At 47.2% G+C, this 21279-nt stretch overlaps 1 protein-coding gene across 1 annotated transcript in view; it reads left to right on the forward strand.

The window, feature by feature from the left end:
• znf335 (zinc finger protein 335) overlaps nt 1-11805 on the forward strand; it is a 64313-nt gene extending 52508 nt beyond the window's left edge. Inside the window, exons 22-28 of the mRNA XM_062979796.1 lie at nt 1720-1862; nt 5240-5343; nt 6918-6998; nt 7097-7180; nt 9391-9456; nt 9596-9680; nt 11457-11805. Of these exons, the coding sequence (XP_062835866.1) occupies nt 1720-1862; nt 5240-5343; nt 6918-6998; nt 7097-7180; nt 9391-9456; nt 9596-9680; nt 11457-11569 (676 nt within the window). The 3' untranslated portion in view covers nt 11570-11805. The remainder of the gene's footprint in view (nt 1-1719; nt 1863-5239; nt 5344-6917; nt 6999-7096; nt 7181-9390; nt 9457-9595; nt 9681-11456) is intronic.
• The last annotated feature ends 9474 nt before the right edge of the window (nt 11806-21279 follow it).

Consider the following 21279-nt stretch of genomic DNA (forward strand, 5'->3'; position numbering starts at 1 on the left):
CAGCACAAACAGACTCTTGCAGACAACAAACACAGGACTGATCTGTTCTCCAACAGATCTCAAACTCGACTCGAACTCAAGACAGACTGAACTGATGCAATAGATATGCACACACTCTTGTGTCTGGATCCTCCCTAGTTCCAGCCACACACCAAGGTCATCATAGCTCATTTGTGATTCACTCTTTACACACTATCACACACTCTGGATGATGCAATCTGACTGCAATACAAGCATGGCACAAATTACATTTAAACACTCTCATTACACAAATCTCACATTGACACAAGGTCCTTCCCAAAGTGGAAAAAAACACAAGCTTAAATATGTTGTTGTTGTTGTATTTATTATTATGTTTATGCCCACTTTTTTCCTCCACAAAGGAGACTCAAAGTGGCATCTGTTGAAAGCATTTCAGTACAATTTAAAATATACAAACATTAAAACAAATTAAATGTCAGTGGTATTTAAACAAATTCACAGTTAAGATCCATAAAAACTGTTCTTTTTTTTACCCTGTGTGGACACTGCTCCGGGCATCCTCCAATGAGATCCTATGGTCAACGTATTTTATTTAAGTTATGTGTAGGTCAGCAACAAAAGGTGACAGTAAATGTGGCAATCCATGAAATCCATGAAAGTCCAGGGTGTGAGAGGAAAAAAATTAGGGTGATTAACTGCAACATTAACACTGGCCTACAACTGACGAAGAGGGTTTTTTTTTTTCCCTCTCACCCTGGACTTTCCACAGATAAATAAACCTCACTTACCTAGTTTCCAACAGACCTCACAACCTCTGAGGATGCCTGCCATAGATGTGGGCGAAATGTCAGGAGAGAATGCTTCTGGAACGTAGCCATACAGCCCGTGGCCATACAACCCTACAATAATAATAAGTTTATTTGTATCCTGCTACCATCTCCCCCGGAGGGGACTCGGTGAGGCTCACAGAAATATCAGATACAAAACAATAACAATGTAGAATACATCAATAAACAATAACATGCACCAGCTATAATATTTAAACATTTACCAGAAAAATGAAACACTTACTAAAAACACAGAATTAAAACGGTGAGGTTGTAATAATAGATTAGCAAAGTGCACAATATAAGTGGCGATCTCAGAAATATAAATAAAGTGCCACAGATTCGTTTGAGGTCAATTTGGGATGAGAGGAGCCCTGAGCTAATGTCAAGTAACCAGGAGAAGTGTGACCAACACAAAAAGGTCGAGGAATATAATTAAGATTATGATGGGGAAGATATAGTATATATAGCATATACATATAGTTGATATGTCTATGCTTTTACAGTTTTCTAACATTGTGTTTGGTATTGTTATGGTCTGAATCTGGCATTAAATTACTGCCACAGTTTGTAAGCCGCCCTGAATCCCCCTTCCTATATAAGTACAGTAAATGAATAATAATAATAATAAATAAATCTTTTCAATATGCTAAAGCAGACATGGGCCAATTTCAGTCCTCCCTCCAGCCGGTAGTCTGTTAGGAACTGTGAGAGTTGGGGTCCAAAACACTTGGGGGGGGGCGAGGTTGTTCCATGCGTGGCCTAAGGCCTCCTCTTGTTTAGGGCATGATTTTGCATGGATGTAATATACCAACCACGCCTTGAATGCTTACCAAGAGAAGTGTCTGAAAGGCAACCTAAGGGCTTTTTCTCTCTTTCTTCATTCCTTTCCGACCTTCCTGCCCCCCAGGTTCAACCGCAACGGCCACCTGAAGTTCCACATGCAGCGGCTGCACCGGGCAGAAGGAAAGCCCTCGACCGACCGGCCCCCCGCCTCTGCCCCCCAGACCATCATCCTGAGCAGCGAGGAGGAGGCCTTGGCCACCCTACAGAGTGAGCAGAACCTTGCGTTCCCCTCCTTTGCCAAAGATCGGGCTGGAAGGGAAGGCCCGGGAAGGCCCTTTGGGGTTCTTCTAGCAAAAGGCAACTCCTGCAGGAATGTTAGGCATGTCAAGCAGAGCAGATGGACAAAAGAAGGTTGCCTCGCTTTGGTAGAAGGGTCCTTAAGGCTGACTCTTATATCTCAGTGTAATGTTCCCATCACAAAGCACTAAAGGATTTTGAGAAGAAGGAGAGGGAGTGTCCTCGCTTTGGAATACCTTGAGTGGCATAGGTCCAGGAAACAGGAGAAATCAAGGCAGCAAGACCTCACTACAGAGTTCCTTCCATCCTCAGTGGCACTCTGTAGATACAAAAGTTGATGTTCCTTCATTCCCAGCAATGTCTGCCTCCTCCCTTGCCCCTAAATCCTCACCCCAGCCATTAGGCTCACAGCCGTTCTCCAAGCAAGTAGTCAGATATAGTCCAGGATTGTACACAGCAGTTATTCCAAACAGAGGATAATCAAAAGTCTATTCCAAGGGTCAATAACATAGAAGCTCACCAAAGTTCAAAAGTAGTCTAAATCAGAATCCACACACATAGTCCAAAGTTCAAACACAAAGCTTACCAACAAGGTACCAGCTGTAGATCTTTCCACAACGTTGCTCTCAGCAAGGAGCTATTGCAGCCACCAGCTCTTTATGCTGCCCAATGAAGCCCTTCCATCTGAGAGGCCCTCTTCTCAGCCAGCTGATGGGACCTTCTCAACTGGATAGCATCAACTTTTAGCTCAGTGGTTCTCAACCTGTGGGTCCCCAGGTGTTTTGGCCTACAACTCCCAGAAATCCCAGCCAGTTTACCAGCTGTTAGGATTTCTGGGAGTTTTTTTCTTCTTTTTCTTTTTCTTTTTTTATTTACATACATTAACAGCTTACAGTGTAAACAAAACACAAAACAATGAACATTTTACAAACACCTAAGCCCACCACCAAGGCCTGAACAAGTATCATTTCCTTTGCCACAAATTTATGAGACAACCAGTAAACAAATGTATCCAAAATTCCAGACCAACAAAGTTGTATTGTTGTCCTTTTTCACTCTCTAAAACATATTTAATGAAAACTGACCAGGATAAATCAAAATCAGATCTATTAGTTTCCCCCCTGAACACCTCCATTTCCATTGACAATTTATCATTTAAGGATACGTTCCATACCTCTCTGTATCAGGCTTCCAGTTTGCCAGCTGTTGGGATTTCTGGGAGTTGGAGGCCAAAACATCTGGGGACTCACAGGTTGGGAACCACTGCCTTAGCTGGAGCCGGGCAGGGCGAGTTAGCGCCTGCTCCTCTCCCTGAAGAGCCTGATCCTGCCCTGTTTCCTCCAGGCCTTGAGGGGTCTGCTCCTGACCAGCGGAGCTCCAAAGTGTCAGGCCACTCATGTGGCTGTTCTACATTTGCACAGGCAAGAGGCCACTATAGCTAGAAGTGTAATCTAATAATATGAACTATTTATTTATTTATTTATTTATTTACAGCATTTATATTCCGCCTTTCTTTCTCACCCCGAAGGGGACTCAGGGCGGATCACATTACACAGATAGGCAAACATTCAATGCCTTTTAACATAGAACAAAGACAAGACAAACATAGGCTCCGAGCGGGCCTCGAACTCATGACCTCCTGGTCAGAGTGATTCATTGCAGTGATTCATTGCAGCTGCTCTCCAGCCTGCGCCACAGCCCGAGCCCACTATAAAACAGTCATTAAACCAAAATCTAATCCATGTGTTACCAACACACATACATTCATAGAAAGTAAAACTCTATATTCGGGGTTTGTGAGTCCAATGCCCACCAGAGTTCATGTTCCACATGGAGGACTGAAAAAGTCACTAATTGAAATTATATACTCGAAGAACAAAATTGACTACTCTAGGTTCTCCACACCTGCATAACCACCACCTGAGGAAGACTACACAGTCGAAACCGGTCGTGGATGGTGACTAACCTTGGACTTGTTTAAAACATTGGATTTCATAAAAGGATTCACTTACTTGGACGTTTAAATTTGGACTCACAATTAGTGACTTTTTCAGTCCTCCATGTGGAACATGAACTCTGGTGGGCATTGGACTCACAAACCCTGAATATAGAGTTTTGCTTTCTATGAATGTATATGTGTTGGTAACACATGGATTATATTTTGGTTTAATGACTGTTTTATAGTTCATATTATTGGATTGCACTTCTAGCTATAGTGGCCTCTTGCCTGTGCAGTTTCAGGGAATCCTTTATTTGTATTGTTCTACATTTGCCCCTGATTTGGCTGCTGAGAGAGAACTCTCTAACCCATCATCCTTATCCTCCACCAAGGTCCTGACATCAAGTCAATGGGACAGGTGCATGGGGACATTGCTTGGTCTGAGCCATGGCAGCTCCCGTCACCCCATGCCTTGCCTTGCCTTGAGGAGATGGGCTTCTTCTAGACCAGGGGTCCTCAAACTTTTTAAGTGGAGGGCCGATTCACAGTCCCTCAGACTGTTAGTGGGCCAGACTAGGATGAAATAGTCCAAAATTAAGATTGTTGTTGTTGTGTGCCTTCAGGTTATTTCAGACTTAGGTCAACCCGAAGTCTAAAGTTTAGGACAGAGGCCAGGTCAATGACCTTGGAGGGCCACATCCGGCCCATGGGCCTTAGTTTAGGGACCCCTGATCTAGACAATCTTCTAAGACCATAGGTAAGCAAAGAGACCTCCAAAGACCATCTAGATGGTTTCATAAGACCATAGGTAAGCAAAGAGACTTCCAAAGACCATCTAGATGGTTTCATAAGACCATAGGTAAGGAAAGGGACCCTCAAAGACCATCTAGATGATCTCATCAGGCCACCAGAAGACCATAGATAAGGAAAGGGGCCCTCAAAGACCATCTAGATGGTTTCATAAGACCATAGAGAAGGAAAGGGGCCCTCAAAGACCATCTAGATGGTTTCATAAGACCATAGAGAAGGAAAGGGCCCCCCAAAGGCCATCTAGACAATCTCATAAAACCATAGATAAGGAAAAGGACCTTCAAAGGCCATCTAGACAGTCTTATAGGACCATAGGTAAGGAATGTGATCTCCAAAAGCCATCTAAGATGGTCTCATAAGGCCGTAGCTAAGCAAAGAGACCTTCAAAAACCATCTAGATGATCTCATAAGACCATAAGTAAGCAAAAAGATCTCCAAAGACCAGGTAGATTTACGTCAACCCTAAGGCTAAAGTTTAGGACAGGGGCCAGGTAAATGACCTTGGAGGGCCGCATCCGGCCCCCGGGCCTTAGTTTGGGGACCCCTGTTCTAGACAGTTCCTTCCGACTGATGACCCCTCTCTTTCCTGCGTCCCCAGCGGCCCTGCAGTCCGGCCAAGCCGTCCTGACCCCCGATCGGCTCCAGCAGGCCCTGGGCCAGGAGCACATCATCATGACGCAGGAGCCCAGCCCCAACGGACAGGTAAGCCCACCCACCTCTGGCAGACAGACAGATGGGCTGTGCCCCAGTGGGGACCTTGGGGTTCAAGGGGAGCCCCTCACCCTGCTGCCTTTTGGGGGTGGGTCTTCCAGAGGAGGGGTCACGAATACCTTCTAAACGAAGGTTCACCTCCCTCCAGGTGTGGTGGATTTCAACTCGCACAATACCTATCGACCTCTATCACAGGCATGGGCTAACTTGGACACTCTCTCCAGGTTTTGTGGACTTCAACTCCCACCATTCCTGGCCTCAGGCCCTTTCCTTTTCCCCCTCAGCCGCTTAAGTGACTGTATATGTGGGCATCACTTGATGGGTAATGTAGGAATCAGATTTATAACAGAAGCAGAAGATGGAAAAGCTCCACGGTCTCTGCCAAAAGGAGACCAGGAGCAGATTATGGTTCAGACTAGATATGTATTATTAAACCTAATTGGCTGGGGCTAGCACAGGCATGGGCCAACTTCAGCCTTCTCTCCAGGTATTTTGGACTGCAACTCCCACTATTCCTAACAGCCTCAGGCCCTTTCCTTTTCCCCCTCAGCCGCTTAAGCGGCTGAGGGGGAAAAGGAAGGGGCCTGAGGCCAGGAATGGTGGGAGTTGAAGTCCACAACACCTGGAGGGAGTGCCCAAGTTGGCCCATACCTAACTTAGACCCTCTTCCCAAATCCTCCTATTCTCTCCTTCCTCCTGTCTCCACCTTTTTAACTTAAATCTTCATTCTTATAACATACTAGCTGTGCCCGGCCATGTGTTGCTGTGGCGTAGTCTGCTGGTATGGAAAATAAAGTCATGAGAATCAGCCAGGCTTTGAAGCTGCAAGGCGATTCATTCCTGTTTAATTTTTTAAGGTTATTTTGAGTGGAGGTCATACCTTGGATGTGTTGGTGTATTGTGGCCAAATTTGGTGCCATTTGGTCCGGTGGTTTTGTTGTTAACTCGGTCCTACAAACGTACATTGCATTTTTATATTTATTTATTTATGTATTTATTTACAGTATTTATATTCCGCCCTTCTTTCTCACCCCGAAGGGGACTCGGGGCGGATTGCAATGAACACATATATATGGCAAACATTCAATGCCAACAGACAAACAACATACATTAGACAGACTCAGAGGCATTTTTTTTAACATTTTTCCAGCTTCACAATTCCGGCCACAGGGGGAGCTGTTGCTTCACCGTCCACTGGTGGCTGTACTTCCTCATTCCTTTCCTCGTGTTTTGCTGGCAGTTTTACGGTGTTGTAAATTAGTTAAATTAGCCTCCCCGCATAAAGCGTCCCTAAATTTCCCTACTTGACAGATGCAACTGTCTTTCGGGGCTGCTAGGTCAACAGCAAGCCGGGGCTATTAATGGTCGGAGTCTTAACCCATCCCAGGCTTCGAACTCATGACCTCTCGGTCAGTAGTGATTTATAGCAGCTGGTTACTAGCCAGCTGCGCCACAGATTCACACTTGTATAGATTCACACTTGTGGAATTTCATCCTCTTCAAGCACTTCACACACAGGTCCAGTGCATCCCTTGACCCCCTCAAAGTGCTGTTTGCCTTTGCAGGAGGAGGCCACCTACATCCAGGAGATCATGACAACGGCAGACGGGCAGATGGTGCAGCACCTGGTGACAGCAGAAAATCAGGTATGCATGGAAGGTGGGGGCAAAGGGGGTCATGAAAAGCCATCTGGACCAGAACTCATGTGTCCCCTTCTCTCCTTTCTTCCTGCTTCCCTCCCAAGGTCCAGTACATCATCACTCAGGACGGCGTCCAGCCACTCCTCCCCCACGAATATGTTGTCCTTCCGGAGGGGCACCACCTCCAGGTGAGACCCTCGGCCTCTCACACACTTTCTTCTCCCAAGGAGCACACTATTGGCAATAAGACATGACATCAAATAGGGGAGGGGTGGCTCTTGGCTTGGAAACAGTCCGTGCGAAAGGGATTCAGGAGTTGGCTGTGTGATGCGGCAGCGACAAAGGCCAAAGCGATTCTAGGCTTCATCTAGATGTGAACCACGGCGTCAAGATCGAGGGAAGTCACAACCCCATTCTCTTCTCCTGCTTTGGTCATTTATTTATTTATAGCATTTATATTCTGTCCTTATTTCTCACCCCGAAGGGGACTCAGGGCGGATCACATTACACATATCGGCAAACATTCAATGCCTTTTTAACATAGAACAAAGACAAGACAAACATAAGCTCCGAGCGGGCCTCGAACTCATGACCTCCTGGTCAGAGTGATTCATTGCAGCTGGTTGCAGCTGGCTTGCTCTCCAGCCTGCGCCACAGCTCGGGCCATGACTCTTTACCTGGAATAGTCACCCGGTGTCCAGTTCAAGGACTATATGGACAAGAAGGAGAGTGTCCAGAGGAAGGCAACTGTCACACTCCAAGGCAGAAATCCCTTTGATTGTAACAGCACACCAACTGAGTATACGGCAAGCAGTTTATTGTGGAAAAGCAAAGCAGTAAAAGTAGTATAAAGTATAATCCAAAAGTTAGTATAATTCAGAAGCATGTCTTCAATGTTCCAGTGAAAATCTGTCATCAAATCTGTAGAAACTTCCATGGAACAAGGCAGGCAAAAACAAGAAACAAAGCAAAACAAACCCATAGGCATGATTTGGATAAAGTAATTCAAAAAGCACACATTAAATCCCAAGGGACAACCGGAACCAGGAAATATCCATGAAAACACGGAGCACTGAAAAGCAGGAACCTTGGAGGTTAAGTGAAAATTGCCTCAACTGGAAATGAAAGCTAAAATCAGTCGATAAAAGGCTCTTGATCCCAAATACTGAGAAATGCTTTCCTTTTGCCCTTGAAGGAAGCAAGCTTCTTGTAATTATCTCTTTTCTGTTGTAAATGAGTGGATCGCCTGAGTCTTCCACAGACTTCCCTATCTTTCTTGTAAAACTGCCTTCGATTCAAGGTTAAGTTCTCATTAACACCTAAATCAACAGCATCTGAGTTGCTATCAGAACTCAATGAAAGGTCTTCCATCCCTGGTCTCTCACCTGAACATTGGCCGTATTCTAGCTGCTCAGGCCTCTCAACTGAAGACTCATTCCCTTCTTGAACTTCAGGTTCAAGCATTACAGTGGGAACAACAGGCTTACATGCAACAACACCCAAAGTGGTCCAAGGCCTGGAAACCATGGATCCCCCTGAGGAACTCTTAGGGCGCTGGGGATGTTTAGCTTGGAGAAAACAACTGCATTGGCTACCAATAGAACATCGGATCTCTTACAAGATACTGATCCTGACATTTAGAGCTCTAAATAGCCAAGGACCATTATATCCTAGGGACCGCCTCATTCCTTTTTTCCATCAGTGGTCACCTCGATCCTCCCAGGAAAATCTCCTAGACGTAACGGGCCCTAGGGAGATACACCTGGAAGCTACAAGGCGTAGAGCCTTTTCGACCGATGCTCCAATTCTGTGGAACTCACTGCCTCCATATGTTAGAGCAATATCGGAGTTGTGGCCTTTTTGAAAAGCACTCAAGACTTGGCTGTTTGGTTGTGCATTTAAGTAAATCAGATCTAGTTTGCCAAAGAGTCACTGTTGAATGTTTTTTAGGTTGAATGTTTTTATATTGTGGAATGATATTTTAAATTGTAAGTCGCTCGGAGCACTCTGGTGGAGAGCGACTAATTAAGAAATGAAGTGAAGTGAAGAAAAGGAGGGACACGAGAATCATGTCTGTATATTGGAAATGGGGTCTCTTGGAGGAGGAGGAAGGGCCAAGGTTTCTTTTCTGATGCTCCGGAGACACAATGGAGCCTAGGATTCAAAGTGCAGGCAAAGAGATCCCACCTGAATATCAGGAAACACCTGAGGCCAGGGCTATTTGGCAGTGGAACGTGGTGCTGTCTGGGAGTCCAGTGGAGTCTCCAGAGGCTGATGGAGAATGGTGCCTTCTTCAATTGTGTCAGAAGGAGGCTGGACTGGATGGCCCTTGGGGGGCCATGGCTCTATTATTCTGCCTCCCCCCACCCCTTCTTAACTTCCCTGCTTCCCTTTCCAGGTGCAGGAGGGGCAGATCACCCACATCCAGTATGAGCAAAGCGGGACCTTTGTGCAGGAGCCCCAGGTAGGAGGACGGGAAAGGGGAGGGGGCAACGGGGGGGGGGGCTTCTGCTTTCCGCCCACAGCCCAGAGCTTCTGGGGTCCATGTTGCTGCCCCCAAACACTCACACACCCCCCCCCCCCCGCTCCCTGTGCCCCTGCAGATCCAGTATGTGCCGGTCTCGCCAGGGCAGCAGCAGGTGGTCAGCCAGGCCCAGCTGGAGGTGGCCGCTCACTCGGCGGTCACAGGTAGGTGTGCAGACAGGGGCAAGGGAGCACCTGGCCAAGGACAGCCACTGGCTTGGGTCTGCCGTGCAAAAGGGAGAAAACAGGGGGGGGAAACCCACCGTTTATATCATGAAAGAACACCTTTCTTCTGTTCTCCCTGAAAGTTCGGGGGGGGGGGTGTCTCCTTCCTTCTCTGGAGTTTTTAAAGCAGAGACTAGATGTCCATCTGTTGGGAGAGATTGGATAGTGCATTTCTGCCTGGCAGAAAGAAGGGAGTTGGACTGGGTGGCCCTTGGGGTCTCCTCCAGTAATCATAATAACAACACTATGTAACAAAATTTGAAATTTTTTCCTATTTATTTATTTATTTATTTATTTATTTGCAGTATTTATGTTCCTGTTTTGAAAGTATTATTTCCTGTTTAATTATACAGTCCTTACTTTGAAAGTAGTTCCTCTGCTCCAGATACAGTTTGTTAACCTAAGCATGGTTTTACCTGTCTCAAGCATGACAGGTGTGTAATAGTAGGTATGTGAATACCTTAAAACACTCGCTAGTTCAAATGCTACGTTGTGTCCTTATTTCGAAGCAATCGGTGAAAGTCCCTCACAAACAGACTTTACATTTTTATTTATATAGGATATTAGACACTTGGGAACTGTCCGGCATGTGCTGCAATACAACAGCCAGCATAGTGATCTTGTCTGCTGTACACTCATCTTGTTGTGTATCAAGTAATAATAATAATAGATAATAATAATAATAATAATAATAATAATAATAATAATAATAATAATTGGGTGCCGTGCCAAAAGATCTCAGCTGGCATTTGGAAACAATAGACATTGACAAAATCACAGTCTGCCAACTGCAAAAGGCCACCCTACTGGGATATGCACGTATCATCCGAAAATACATCACACAGCCCTAGACACTTGGGAAGTGTTCGACTTGTGGTTTTGTGATATGAAATCCAACATATCTATCTTGTTTGCTGTGTCATAATAAAATAATAATAAAAATAAAAATAGATAATTACAATGGCATCCCCTTCTCTGGGTGTTTTTAAGCAGAGGCTGGATGTCCATCTGTTGGGAGGGATTGGATTGTGTCTTCCTGCCTGGCAAGAAAGGGATTGCCTTTGGGGTACCTCCCAACTCTGAAGTAGCCAAGGATTCCTTGATGTTCACCTCTAAACGTGAACATCATATCCCTTTCTTGCCAGGCAGGAAGACACAATCCAATCCCTCCCAACAGATGGACATCCACCTCTCTGTGTCCTCCAGCACAACTCTGTGGTCACCCTCTATCAGGCGCTGACCATGATAGAATCCTGCTGGCGGAACATAAATGCATAGAGACGCGTTCTGTCTCAGAATCTTTAGGTCAGGCATGGGCCAACTCCAGGTGTTTAAGACTCCAACTCCCACCATTCCTAACAGCCTCAGGCCTTTTCCTTTCCCCCCTCAACTGCTTAAGCATAAAGGAACGGGTGAAATGTTGTTTCAGGAGATGAAAATAGGAATAGCACCAGGTCCAGACGGTGCTCTTCCATAATTCATGGTAATGATGCATTCCCATAAGCCTCTCCCGGGTCAACTCAAGGTGACTTTAGAGTAGGCATGGGCCAGCTTGGGACCTCCAGGTGTTTTGGACTCCAACTCCCACCATTCCTAACAGCTGAGGGGGGAAAGGGAGGGGCCTGAGGCTGTGAGGAATGGTGGGGGTTGGAGTCCGAAACCATGCCCGTGCCCCTCTCCCTGTGTGCCTGACGCCCCTTTTCTCCCTCTTTGCAGCCGTAGCCGACGCAGCCATGGCCCAAGTCCCATTCGGAACGGACCCCTCCGCGGACCAGATCCACCACCTGCAGCCGGCCGTCCACTACGACATCATCACTTTGGGGGAGTAGGAAGGTCACCGCTTTGTGGGGGTCTCAACAGAAGAGGTCGTCATGACGGATGCACCCTGCTTCCTTTCTGCATGCAGTGGCTTTGCAATGGAGACTTTGCACCGGTCAGTCTGGCTGGACTCGGAAACACAAAGCCTCCTTCAGCGGGCAGGCATTATGTCCGGACAAGGACCCTCGTCTGGGGGCTTGGGCGGGGGGGGGGGGGGGCTTCCCAATAAATAACAGGATATCAACAAGCCCTTCTGTTTGGCCCCCTTGACACACATCCCTGCGCAGGTGACCTTGACTCAGGCGCCGTCCAGCTGTGCCCGTCCCTGGTCTCCCTCTCTGTCCGGAATTAATCTCCGAACGGGGCAAATCCCGTGTAACCCCCGCCCAGAACAACCGCTGCCTCCTGAGCCGGTGTCTTGGCCGCCGCTTACACGGGCTTATCACAGCTAATCTGGGGCTTTGCAGCAGGAACCCCTGCATTACCGTGATTGTTATCTTGGAGGGGAACAACGTCAACAGATGCCCAGGAGGACAGCGCCGGGGGGGGGGGGGCGGACCCTCCTCCTTCCCCGGGCATCACACCTCGTATCATCACCAGGATTCCCAGGTGAGTCAGATTCCTAGGAGAGTTGCAAGCTCACAGAGTTGGAAGGGATGGCAGGAAGACACAGTGCAAGCCCTCCCAACAGATGACCATCCAGACTGTTTGAAAACCACCAAAGGAAGAGACACCACTGAGCTAGCTAGTGCTGTAAGGGACCCCCAAAGGCCATCCGGTCCAGCCTCTTCTACTAGGCAGGAAGGCACCACCAAAGCCCTCCCAACAGATGGCCATCTACTCTCTGCTGGCAAACATTAGGTGGAACTGTAATTGGTTAAGCGAACAAACCCAATGGGTGATTCTCCCGTTCTTCATCCTGGAAAGAAGTGGCAAGTGGAGTGCCATCAGCAGGGCTCCGCCCTGGGCCCAGTTCTGTTCAACATCTTTATTCATGACTGAGATGAAGGGTGAAAAGGCAGGATCATCAAGTTTGCAGACGGGACCAATGGGGAGGGAGAGCCAGTGTGCCGTCGCGCCTGGGGCTGTAAACTCTTAGTGAAAGAGGCATGGACGTGACATCTTTTCCCAGGGGATTGCTTCTTGCCCTCCTTTAGGGAAACTGGAACTCCCAAGGACCAAAACACTGTAGTTAACTCAAAAACTGGGATTATTCTTCACAAAGGGGGTAAAAGAAAATATACATTACAGTCTTTGATTGTTTAAGTCCATGAAGCTTGTCCAGATCCCTCTTTCTCTGGCTGTGAATGCCGGAGCAAACTCAGCCTCAGTCCAATGACCTATATCTGAAGACAAGAGTCTTCCTCTGTTGCCAAAGGACTGATGTGAAGGCGCTTGAGACTCCTCAACGTTGTTCAGGTTGGCCCTGAACATGAAGTGCGAGTCCCAAGGGTAAGAACCTCAGAATTGGTGCTGAGAGGTAACTTTTGAAGGGCTTTCAGAGCCAAGCCTCTCTTTCACGTCCATCCGATAGAGTGGAATGAAAAGGAGGAAACACAGTCCTACTCCAGGAAGAGGTGGAGCCAAACAGTTTAGCTGAGTGAGCAATGTAACAGGTACAAACAACATTGATTGACAGATATAAATAACCAATCCAACTACATTTACAGGGTAAGGGCAAAATCAGGCATGATACAATTCAAATCTTGAAACTTATAGTTCCAACATATAGATGGCGCCACTCGCGCCGTCACAGCCAGGACTCCAGAAGACAGGAGCAGAACTCAAAACGATCCTTACAGGTTAGAGAGATGATGGGCCAAAAGAATGAACCTCAACAGGGACAAGTGCAAGAGACTCCACTTAGGCAGAAAAAAGGAAAGGCAAAGAGACAGAATGGGGGACGATGCCTGGCTCGATAGTAGGATGCGTTGAAAAGTTAAACAGGAGCCAGCAATGTGATGCAGCAACAAAAAAAGCCAATGGGATTTTGGCCGGCATCAATAGGAGTATAGAGTCTAGATCCAGGGAAGTCCTGCTCCCCTCTATTCTGCCTTGGTTAGATCACTTGACCTGGAATCACACTGTGTCCAATTTTGGGCACTGCAATTTGAGGGAGAGGTTGACTCTTAAGCTGGAAGGTGTCCAGAGGAGGGTGACTCAAAGGATCAAGGGTCTGGGGAACAACCCCCATGAGGAGCGGCTGAAAGAGCTGGGCATGTTTAGCCTGCAGAAGAGAAGGCGGAGAGAGAGGAGACGGGATGAGGGCCAAGGATCAAGATGGGAGGGGAAAGAAGTGCTAGGGAGGAGGAGGGAGGGGCTTCCTTTCTGCTGCCCTGGAGACTAGGACACTGGACTTCAAAGGCTTCAAATGTCAGGAAAGAAAGGAGATTCCACCTGAACGTGAGGAAGAACCTCCTCACTGTGTGCGAGAGAGAGAACTGTTCAGCGGTGGAACTCTCTGCCATGGTGGAGGCTCCTTTGGAGGCTTTGAAGCAGAGGCTGGGTGGCCATCTGTCAGGGGGGCTTTGAATGCGATTTCCTGCTTGTTGGCAGAATGGGGTTGGACTGGAGGGCCCAGGAGGTCTCTTCCAACTGTAGGATTCTATTCCATCTGCCTCAGACCCCCAGGCAGCCGTCCCAAGGTTTCCATGATACCTCTTTCTCTCCCATTGGAGTCCATGGCTTCGCTATGTCATGGTCTCCAAGCAGCAAAGAATCCTAGAATTGGAATAGACATGGTGGGCCACCCAGCCCAACTCCACTCTGCCAAGAAGCAGGAAATGGCATGCAACCCCCCCCCCCCCACACACACACACACGGATGGCCATCCAGCCTCTGCTTCAAAGCCTCCAAAGAAGGAGCCACCACCACACTCTGCAGCAGAGAGTTCCACTGCTGAACAGCTCTCCCTCACAGTGAGGCAATTCTTCCTCATATTCAGGTGGAATCTCCATCCTTTCCTGAAGTTTGAAGCCCTTGCTCCGTTGCGTCCTGGTCTCCAGGGCAGCAGAAGAAGCCCCCTCCCTCCTCCCTAGGACTTCCTTCCCCTCCCATCTGGGTACATGATCCTCATGGCATCCTTTCCGATATTTCCACTGGGCCCTCCTGCCCCTTTCTTGTCAGAGTGTTTGCAGCGCAGCAGTAGTTGGATGGAAGCAGTGGAGCGCAGAACGAAGAGACACTCAGAGACGTTGGTAAAACTATTTACAAAGTTTCCCTGTATGCAGCAATAATCAACACAAACAGAGCTGCAGACGACAGACGAACACAGGACTGTTCTGTTCTCCAACAGAACTTGACTCGAACTCTAGGCAGACAGAAACTCAACTGAAGAACTGAACTGATGCAATCGTTATGCACAAACACTTGTGTCTGGATACTCCCTAGTTCCAGCCACACATCAAGGTCATCCTAGTTTCTTGGCAATTAACTCTTTCCACACTATGGCACATTCTGGATGATGCAATCATTTGCAATACAAGCATGGCACAAATTGCATTTAAACACTATCAATACACAAATCTCACATTAACATTTCTCTCCTCCTTCTGTTTTCCAAGGCCAATATCCCCTGCAGCCCTTTCAGCTGCTCCTTGGAGGGATCTGTGGCTTCCAGGCCTTTGGCCTTGACCGTGGCCTTTCTCTGGACCCCTTCCCTCTTGTCCATCTCCTTGCTGAATGGCTTCGCCCAGAACTGGACACGGAGTCGTCATTCCAAGTGGGAAGACTTGAATGAGTAGAAAAGTGGCACTACTACGGTATCTTCCCCTGCTTAGACACTATACTCCTGTGGATGCATCCTGGAATCGCATCGGCCTTTTGAGCTGCAGTATCACACTGTTGGCTCATTCTCCACTTGTGCTCTCCTAAGGCTCCCAGATCCCTTTCAGAAGCCCACGTCCCCCTCATTTGAGACCGAGGAGCCTTTTGGGCCGTTCCAGGGCTGTTAGGACAGTTGGACCCATAACCAAGGAAGGAGACAAGGGCCTGTGATGGTGGGGGGTGGGAGGCCCAGACCCCAGGGCTGTCCGGATGTAGGGCACCTCCTCCTTGGCCCTTGGGCTCCAGCTGTGCCCCCAAGCATTAGAGGGAGGGAGGGGGAGGCAGGGGCATTAGGGGAAGCCCAGCTGTGCCCGGCCGGCCTCTAGATTACAGGCCATTATCTCATAAAGCGGATCACCAGCCACGATCCCACAAGTCCTTTGGGGACAAGGTCATGGTGACCAGATGTGCATGGCAGGAGTCTCAGGCCAGAGGCTGCATCCGCTTCCCAGACCCCTCTTCCTGGTCATCGGGATGGAGTCTGGGGTCTGCGGCTCTTTCCTTGGGGGACGGAATGCAGGTGTGGGGTGTCCCTTCCCCAACCCCAAGATCTGCATCATGTCAGTGGCTCCAGCTGGGCTTCATGGCCAGTGCTCAAAACATTAGGGTTGATGTGTGCTGTGATGTTGCCATTTGCAACTTATGCCAGCCCTATGAGTGGCCCATCCAACTTATGGCTGCTCTGAGAGTGGCATATTCGGCATGTGGCATTCCCGCGCATCCACTGCCTTCTCGGGCCTTGAGAAGTTTAGGCATCAGCTGAAGCTCTGATTAAAGGAGTCAGTCTTCCCTCTTTTGTGCCGTCTGTCTGCCTGCCTTCCTAGTAGTAATAATAATAATAATAATAATAATAATAATAATAATAATAATAATAACAACAACAACAACAACAACAGGACACAGGTGGAACTGGACAATTTGGACGGAAAAACAAGAAAACTCATGACCATTCATCATTCACTGCACCCTCGCAGTGATGTTGACCGGTTGTATCTGCCTAGAAGATCAGGGGGCAGAGGACTCTTGCAAGTAAAACAAGCAGTCAAAGAAGAAGAACATGCCCTGGCAGAAGATGTCAAGCAAAGTGAAGAACCTGCTCTGATTGAAGTCAAAAATCAGAGACTCCTCAAAGCACAGCAGACAAAAAACCAGTACAAGAAAACCGCACTACAAACTAGAGCTGACAGCTGGCACAACAAAACATTGCATGGAAAGTTCCTTGACAAAATTGAAGGAAAAGCTGATAAGGAGAAGACCTGGCTCTGGCTCACGAATGGGACCCTGAAGAAGGAGACAGAAGGCCTGATCCTTGCAGCCCAGGAGCAAGCCATCAGAACAAATGCAATTAAGGCCAAGATCGAAAAATCAGCTGATGACCCAAAATGTAGACTGTGCAAGGAAGCTGACGAAACCATTGATCATATCCTCAGCCGCTGTAAGAAAATCGCACAGACAGACTACAAACAGAGGCACAACCATGTGGCCCAAAGGATTCATTGGAACTTATGCCTCAAGTACCACCTCCCAGCAGCAAAGAACTGGTGGGATCACAAACCAGCAAAGATCGTGGAAAATGAGCACGCAAAGATACTGTGGGACTTCCGAATCCAGACTGACAAAGTTCTGGAACACAACACACCAGACATCACAGTTGTGGAAAAGAAAAAGATTTGGATCATTGATGTCGCCATCCCAGGTGACAGTCGCATTGACGAAAAACAACAGGAAAAAATCAGCCGCTCTCAGGACCTCAAGATTGAACTGCAAAGACTCTGGCAGAAACCAGTGCAGGTGGTCCCGGTGGTGATGGGCACACTGGGTGCCGTGCCAAAAGGTCTCAGCCGGCATTTGGAAACAATAGACATTGACAAAATTACAATCTGCCAACTGCAAAAGGCCACCCGACTGGGATCTGCAGCATCATCTGAAAATACATCACACAGTCCTAGACACTTGGGAAGTGTTCGACTTGTGATTTTGTGATACAAAATCCAGCATATCTATCTTGTTTGATGTGTCATAATAAAACAACAACAACAACAACAACAACAACATCAACTTTATTTTTGTATCCCACCTCCATCTCCCCAAAGGGACTCGGGGCGGCTAACACGGGGCCAAGCCCAAACAATTAGAATGAAACAAGATAAAATACATACAAGACGACATACATACATACGACAACAATCCGATAAAATGCTTATACAGTATTAAAGTAAAACAAAACATAGTAACAATAGCATAATAAAGCATTAAAACAGTTCAAAATTTTGAACGAGGGCTAGCTGGGCCAAAGTGCGAGGCGTAGACATTGTAAAACCCGTGGGTGAGGTAGATAGATAAAGTGCTGAATGTAGGGCAGGATAAACAATGAAATTATTCTCAACTGAGGGATGAGATAAAGTGCATGAGGAACACATCTTGACACTGGCATGGAACCTTACATGGGGCTAATGCAGGCCTGGGCAAACTTCGGCCCTTCTTCCAGGTGTTTCGGACTTCAACTCCCACAATTCCTAACAGCCGGAAGTCCAAAACACCTGGAGGGCCAAAGTTTGCCCATGTTTGGGCTAGTCCCTGGCACACGCCTCCTCCTCATCCTTCCTCTTCCTCACCTCCATGCAAGTGGGCTTGGCTCCATGGTGGCAGCTCAGGTCTGGCAAAGCCGGGCATCAACTGAGCTTCCTTGAGGAATAGAATAGAATAGCTTTATTTGTCATGGTGCTATTGCACAACAAAATTACATGCCTTCCCCGGCACACATCACAAAACAACACCTCCATCCCTCCACACCACTGCACGGCCCACAATGCCACATCAATGCGAAGCCACAGCTCTAAGATAAAAGCTATCCTTCAGTCTGTTTGTCCTTGTCTTTGTCACCCTGTATCATCTGCCAGGTGGCAATAATTCAAAAAAAGAAGACTATCTGTAGTGTCTCAGAGACCCCCGAGTCATGATCCCGTCGCCATTATGGATCAGACCGAAGAAGAGATGGGGTTTGTGCCATTTCCGCATGATTCTGCTCCCTTCCAGATGTCCCCTGTTGACAGTTCTAGCCCACAGTTAATTAAAAAGGGCCTTGACTCACAGCCCGGTTCTCCAGAGAACTCTATGTTTGATCGCAGATTGTTTTGGGAAACATCTCGCACGGAGAAGCAGAATTTGAGGAGAAGCGCTAGATTAGCGGAGAGAGCAAGCGTTAATTAAGCTGGTTCCCTTGAGAGTTTCCCGGGAGGATTGCAGCTGGCAAGTTGTTGACTTAGTCCACTTTCCCTTGGGAAAGAATGTTCAGACACCTGGCTGGAGAGGAGAGCAAAGTCCCATAAAAGTTCTGGGCGCCGACTGACCTTTGCGGTGTTCAACGTGTCAGTTGAGGAATTCACACCGACTCTAATTCTGCAGCGCGCTATTCTCGAGTAGACCGGCGTTGCATCTCGTCTCCCTGTCGAGCCTGGACAGCGATTCAGCTTTACCACGACTAACTTTGCCTTGCCTTGCATCCTAGCCTCGGATTTGAGCCCTGGAACTCTTTGACAGATCTTGCCTTAATCCCCACTCAAACAGCCTAAAGGTTTGAGTGTGTTTCGGTTATTGGATTTAAAACTTTGAACTCTAATACTGGACATCTACTTTCACATTACTGGACTATATTTGACCTTTTCTGAAAGGTCTACTGCTGGACTATATACTCTGCTTATTTTTAGTTGTCTCCTTTATTTCCTTAATAAAGATATTAGATTGTTTATTGGCCTCCGTGTCTGGTTTCCAGTGCTCACGCTGCCCTGAGGTGTCACACTATCCATGGTGAGATGGATCCCCAAGAATGCTGTGAGCTTTCTTAAGGCTGCAGGATCTTTAAAGTTCTTCCAAAGAGGGGAGAAAGAGGGCAACCCATGGTGGTGCAGAAGTGGTGTCCCTTTGGAAGTCTAGATAGTACAGGCATGGGCAAACTTCGTCCCTCCCTCCAGGTGTTTTGGACTTCAGCTCCCACCATTCCTAACAGTGCCAGACCCTTTCCTTTTCCTCCTCGAGGGGGAAATCCTCAGATTTTTGGTGAATTTTCAAAGTTTTTACTAATTTAAAAAAAAAATAATACCAGAAATTTGTTCCTGGTTTGAAAGTGTTATATCCTGTTTCATTGGGTTTTCTGGGGCTGAGAGTGTGTGACTTGCCCAAGATCACCATGGGTTTCCATGGCTGAGTGGGGAATTGAGCCACAATCGTAGACCAACTCTCAAACCACTACACTAGACCATGCTGTCTCAAAACGGGCCCGCTGCTAGCCCCAGCCAGGAAGGGGAAATTTTGGCCCTCAGAAAGGTGTTTTTTTTTTTTTTTGGCAGTTTTTGAGTTGCAAGGGAATGGTGCAAGAAGGAGCTTTTGCAGGCTGTGAGAGTGAAAGCAAAACGTGGATGTAATTTATTACTCTGGTAAGCTAAGGCAGCTATTGATACAATGAAGCTCTTTACTAGAGCTTTTAATCTATGTTAATTTTATCAATATTTGTATGTATGTATTTTTATCCTTTACAATTTTATCTTGTAAATCGCCTAGAGCATCTTGGATGGAGGGCGATTAATAAGTAATTAGATGATGATGATGATGATGATGATGATGATGATGATGATAGAGAGCGGCTGCATCAAGGCAAAGGCAAAAAAAGGCAAAAAAAAAGACAAAAAGGGCAAAATAGGCACAAAAAAGGCAAAGGCAAAGGCATTCCCCAAACATTATTGTTGTGCCCCACCTGGAGCCCCAAGTAGAGGCAGGTAATATATTTTTATTACTGTTATTTTTTAAATTAAAGTTAAAGTTCCTTTGTGATTTTTGGGCTCCGACATAGATCTCACCCTATAGGGAAGGGTCTTTCCCCCCGGGAGGGTGCCCTTCAGGAGGGCTTTTCTGCCCTTCAGACACTTGGTGGGGAGAGGGGCTTATCAAAGGGATCCCAGATGTCCCCAGAAGCTGCCAGATGTTAACCAGATGTTCTCGGGAAGGGGGGCAAGGGGAGGAAACCCCTTTCCTGGCTCGGCAGAGGGGAGGGGCCCCGGGTTAATATCCCAGCATTACAAAACGTTGGAGGAAATGGGGTCCCCCAAAGGTCTTCTAGTCCAGCCCCCTTTTTTTGTTAATGTGGGATTTGTGTATTGATAGTGTTTAAATGCAATTTGTGTCTTGCTTGTATTGCAACTGATTGCATCATCCAGAATGTACCATGGTGTTGTGACCCAGCCACAGGCTGGCCAGATTCAAGATGAAGATGAAGGGGATTCTGGTTTTGGGATTCAAGAGCTGCCTGAGGCTGAAGCCAGCTCAGAGATGCAGTTTCAGTTTGAGCAGGATGAACTGATGACCCCAGGAGAGATAGATAATGGTCAGGCTGACATTCCCTTGAGAAATGATGAGGGAGAAACTTCAGCTTTGAGAAATAATGAGGGAGACGGTTTAGCTCCAGGCCAGGTGCAAGATAACGGTAGCACAAGCAATGAGTTATCCAGAGAGGACCGTTTGTCTTGGATGGGTTCCCAGTTTCGTAGAAGTGAGCGTTTGGCGCGGAAAAGGGAGACTAGCTGTGGGAAAAGGAACGCCTTTCTGAGTTGTTATTAAAGTGTGCTTTTGCAGATCACTCTTTGTCAGAGCAATTCCTCACTTAACTAGGTGGATGTTCTCCTCGTCGGTGTTCTTGGATTCTTGGGCCTTGTTCTTTGGACTTTATGGACTATTACCTTGCCTTGTGGATTATTGTTCTTGCCATGCTCTTTGAACTTATGGACCTTGCATTTTGGATTATTGGACATCTCTTTACCTTGTGATCTTATTGGACTTATTGACTCTTTCACTACAACCTTGAACTACCTTTTGATTGCTTGCTTGAGTTATATCCTGTTTTGCT

This window comes from Anolis carolinensis, chromosome 4 (assembly GCF_035594765.1).
Source record: "Anolis carolinensis isolate JA03-04 chromosome 4, rAnoCar3.1.pri, whole genome shotgun sequence".
In the NCBI taxonomy this organism is placed as follows: Eukaryota; Metazoa; Chordata; class Lepidosauria; order Squamata; family Dactyloidae; genus Anolis; species Anolis carolinensis.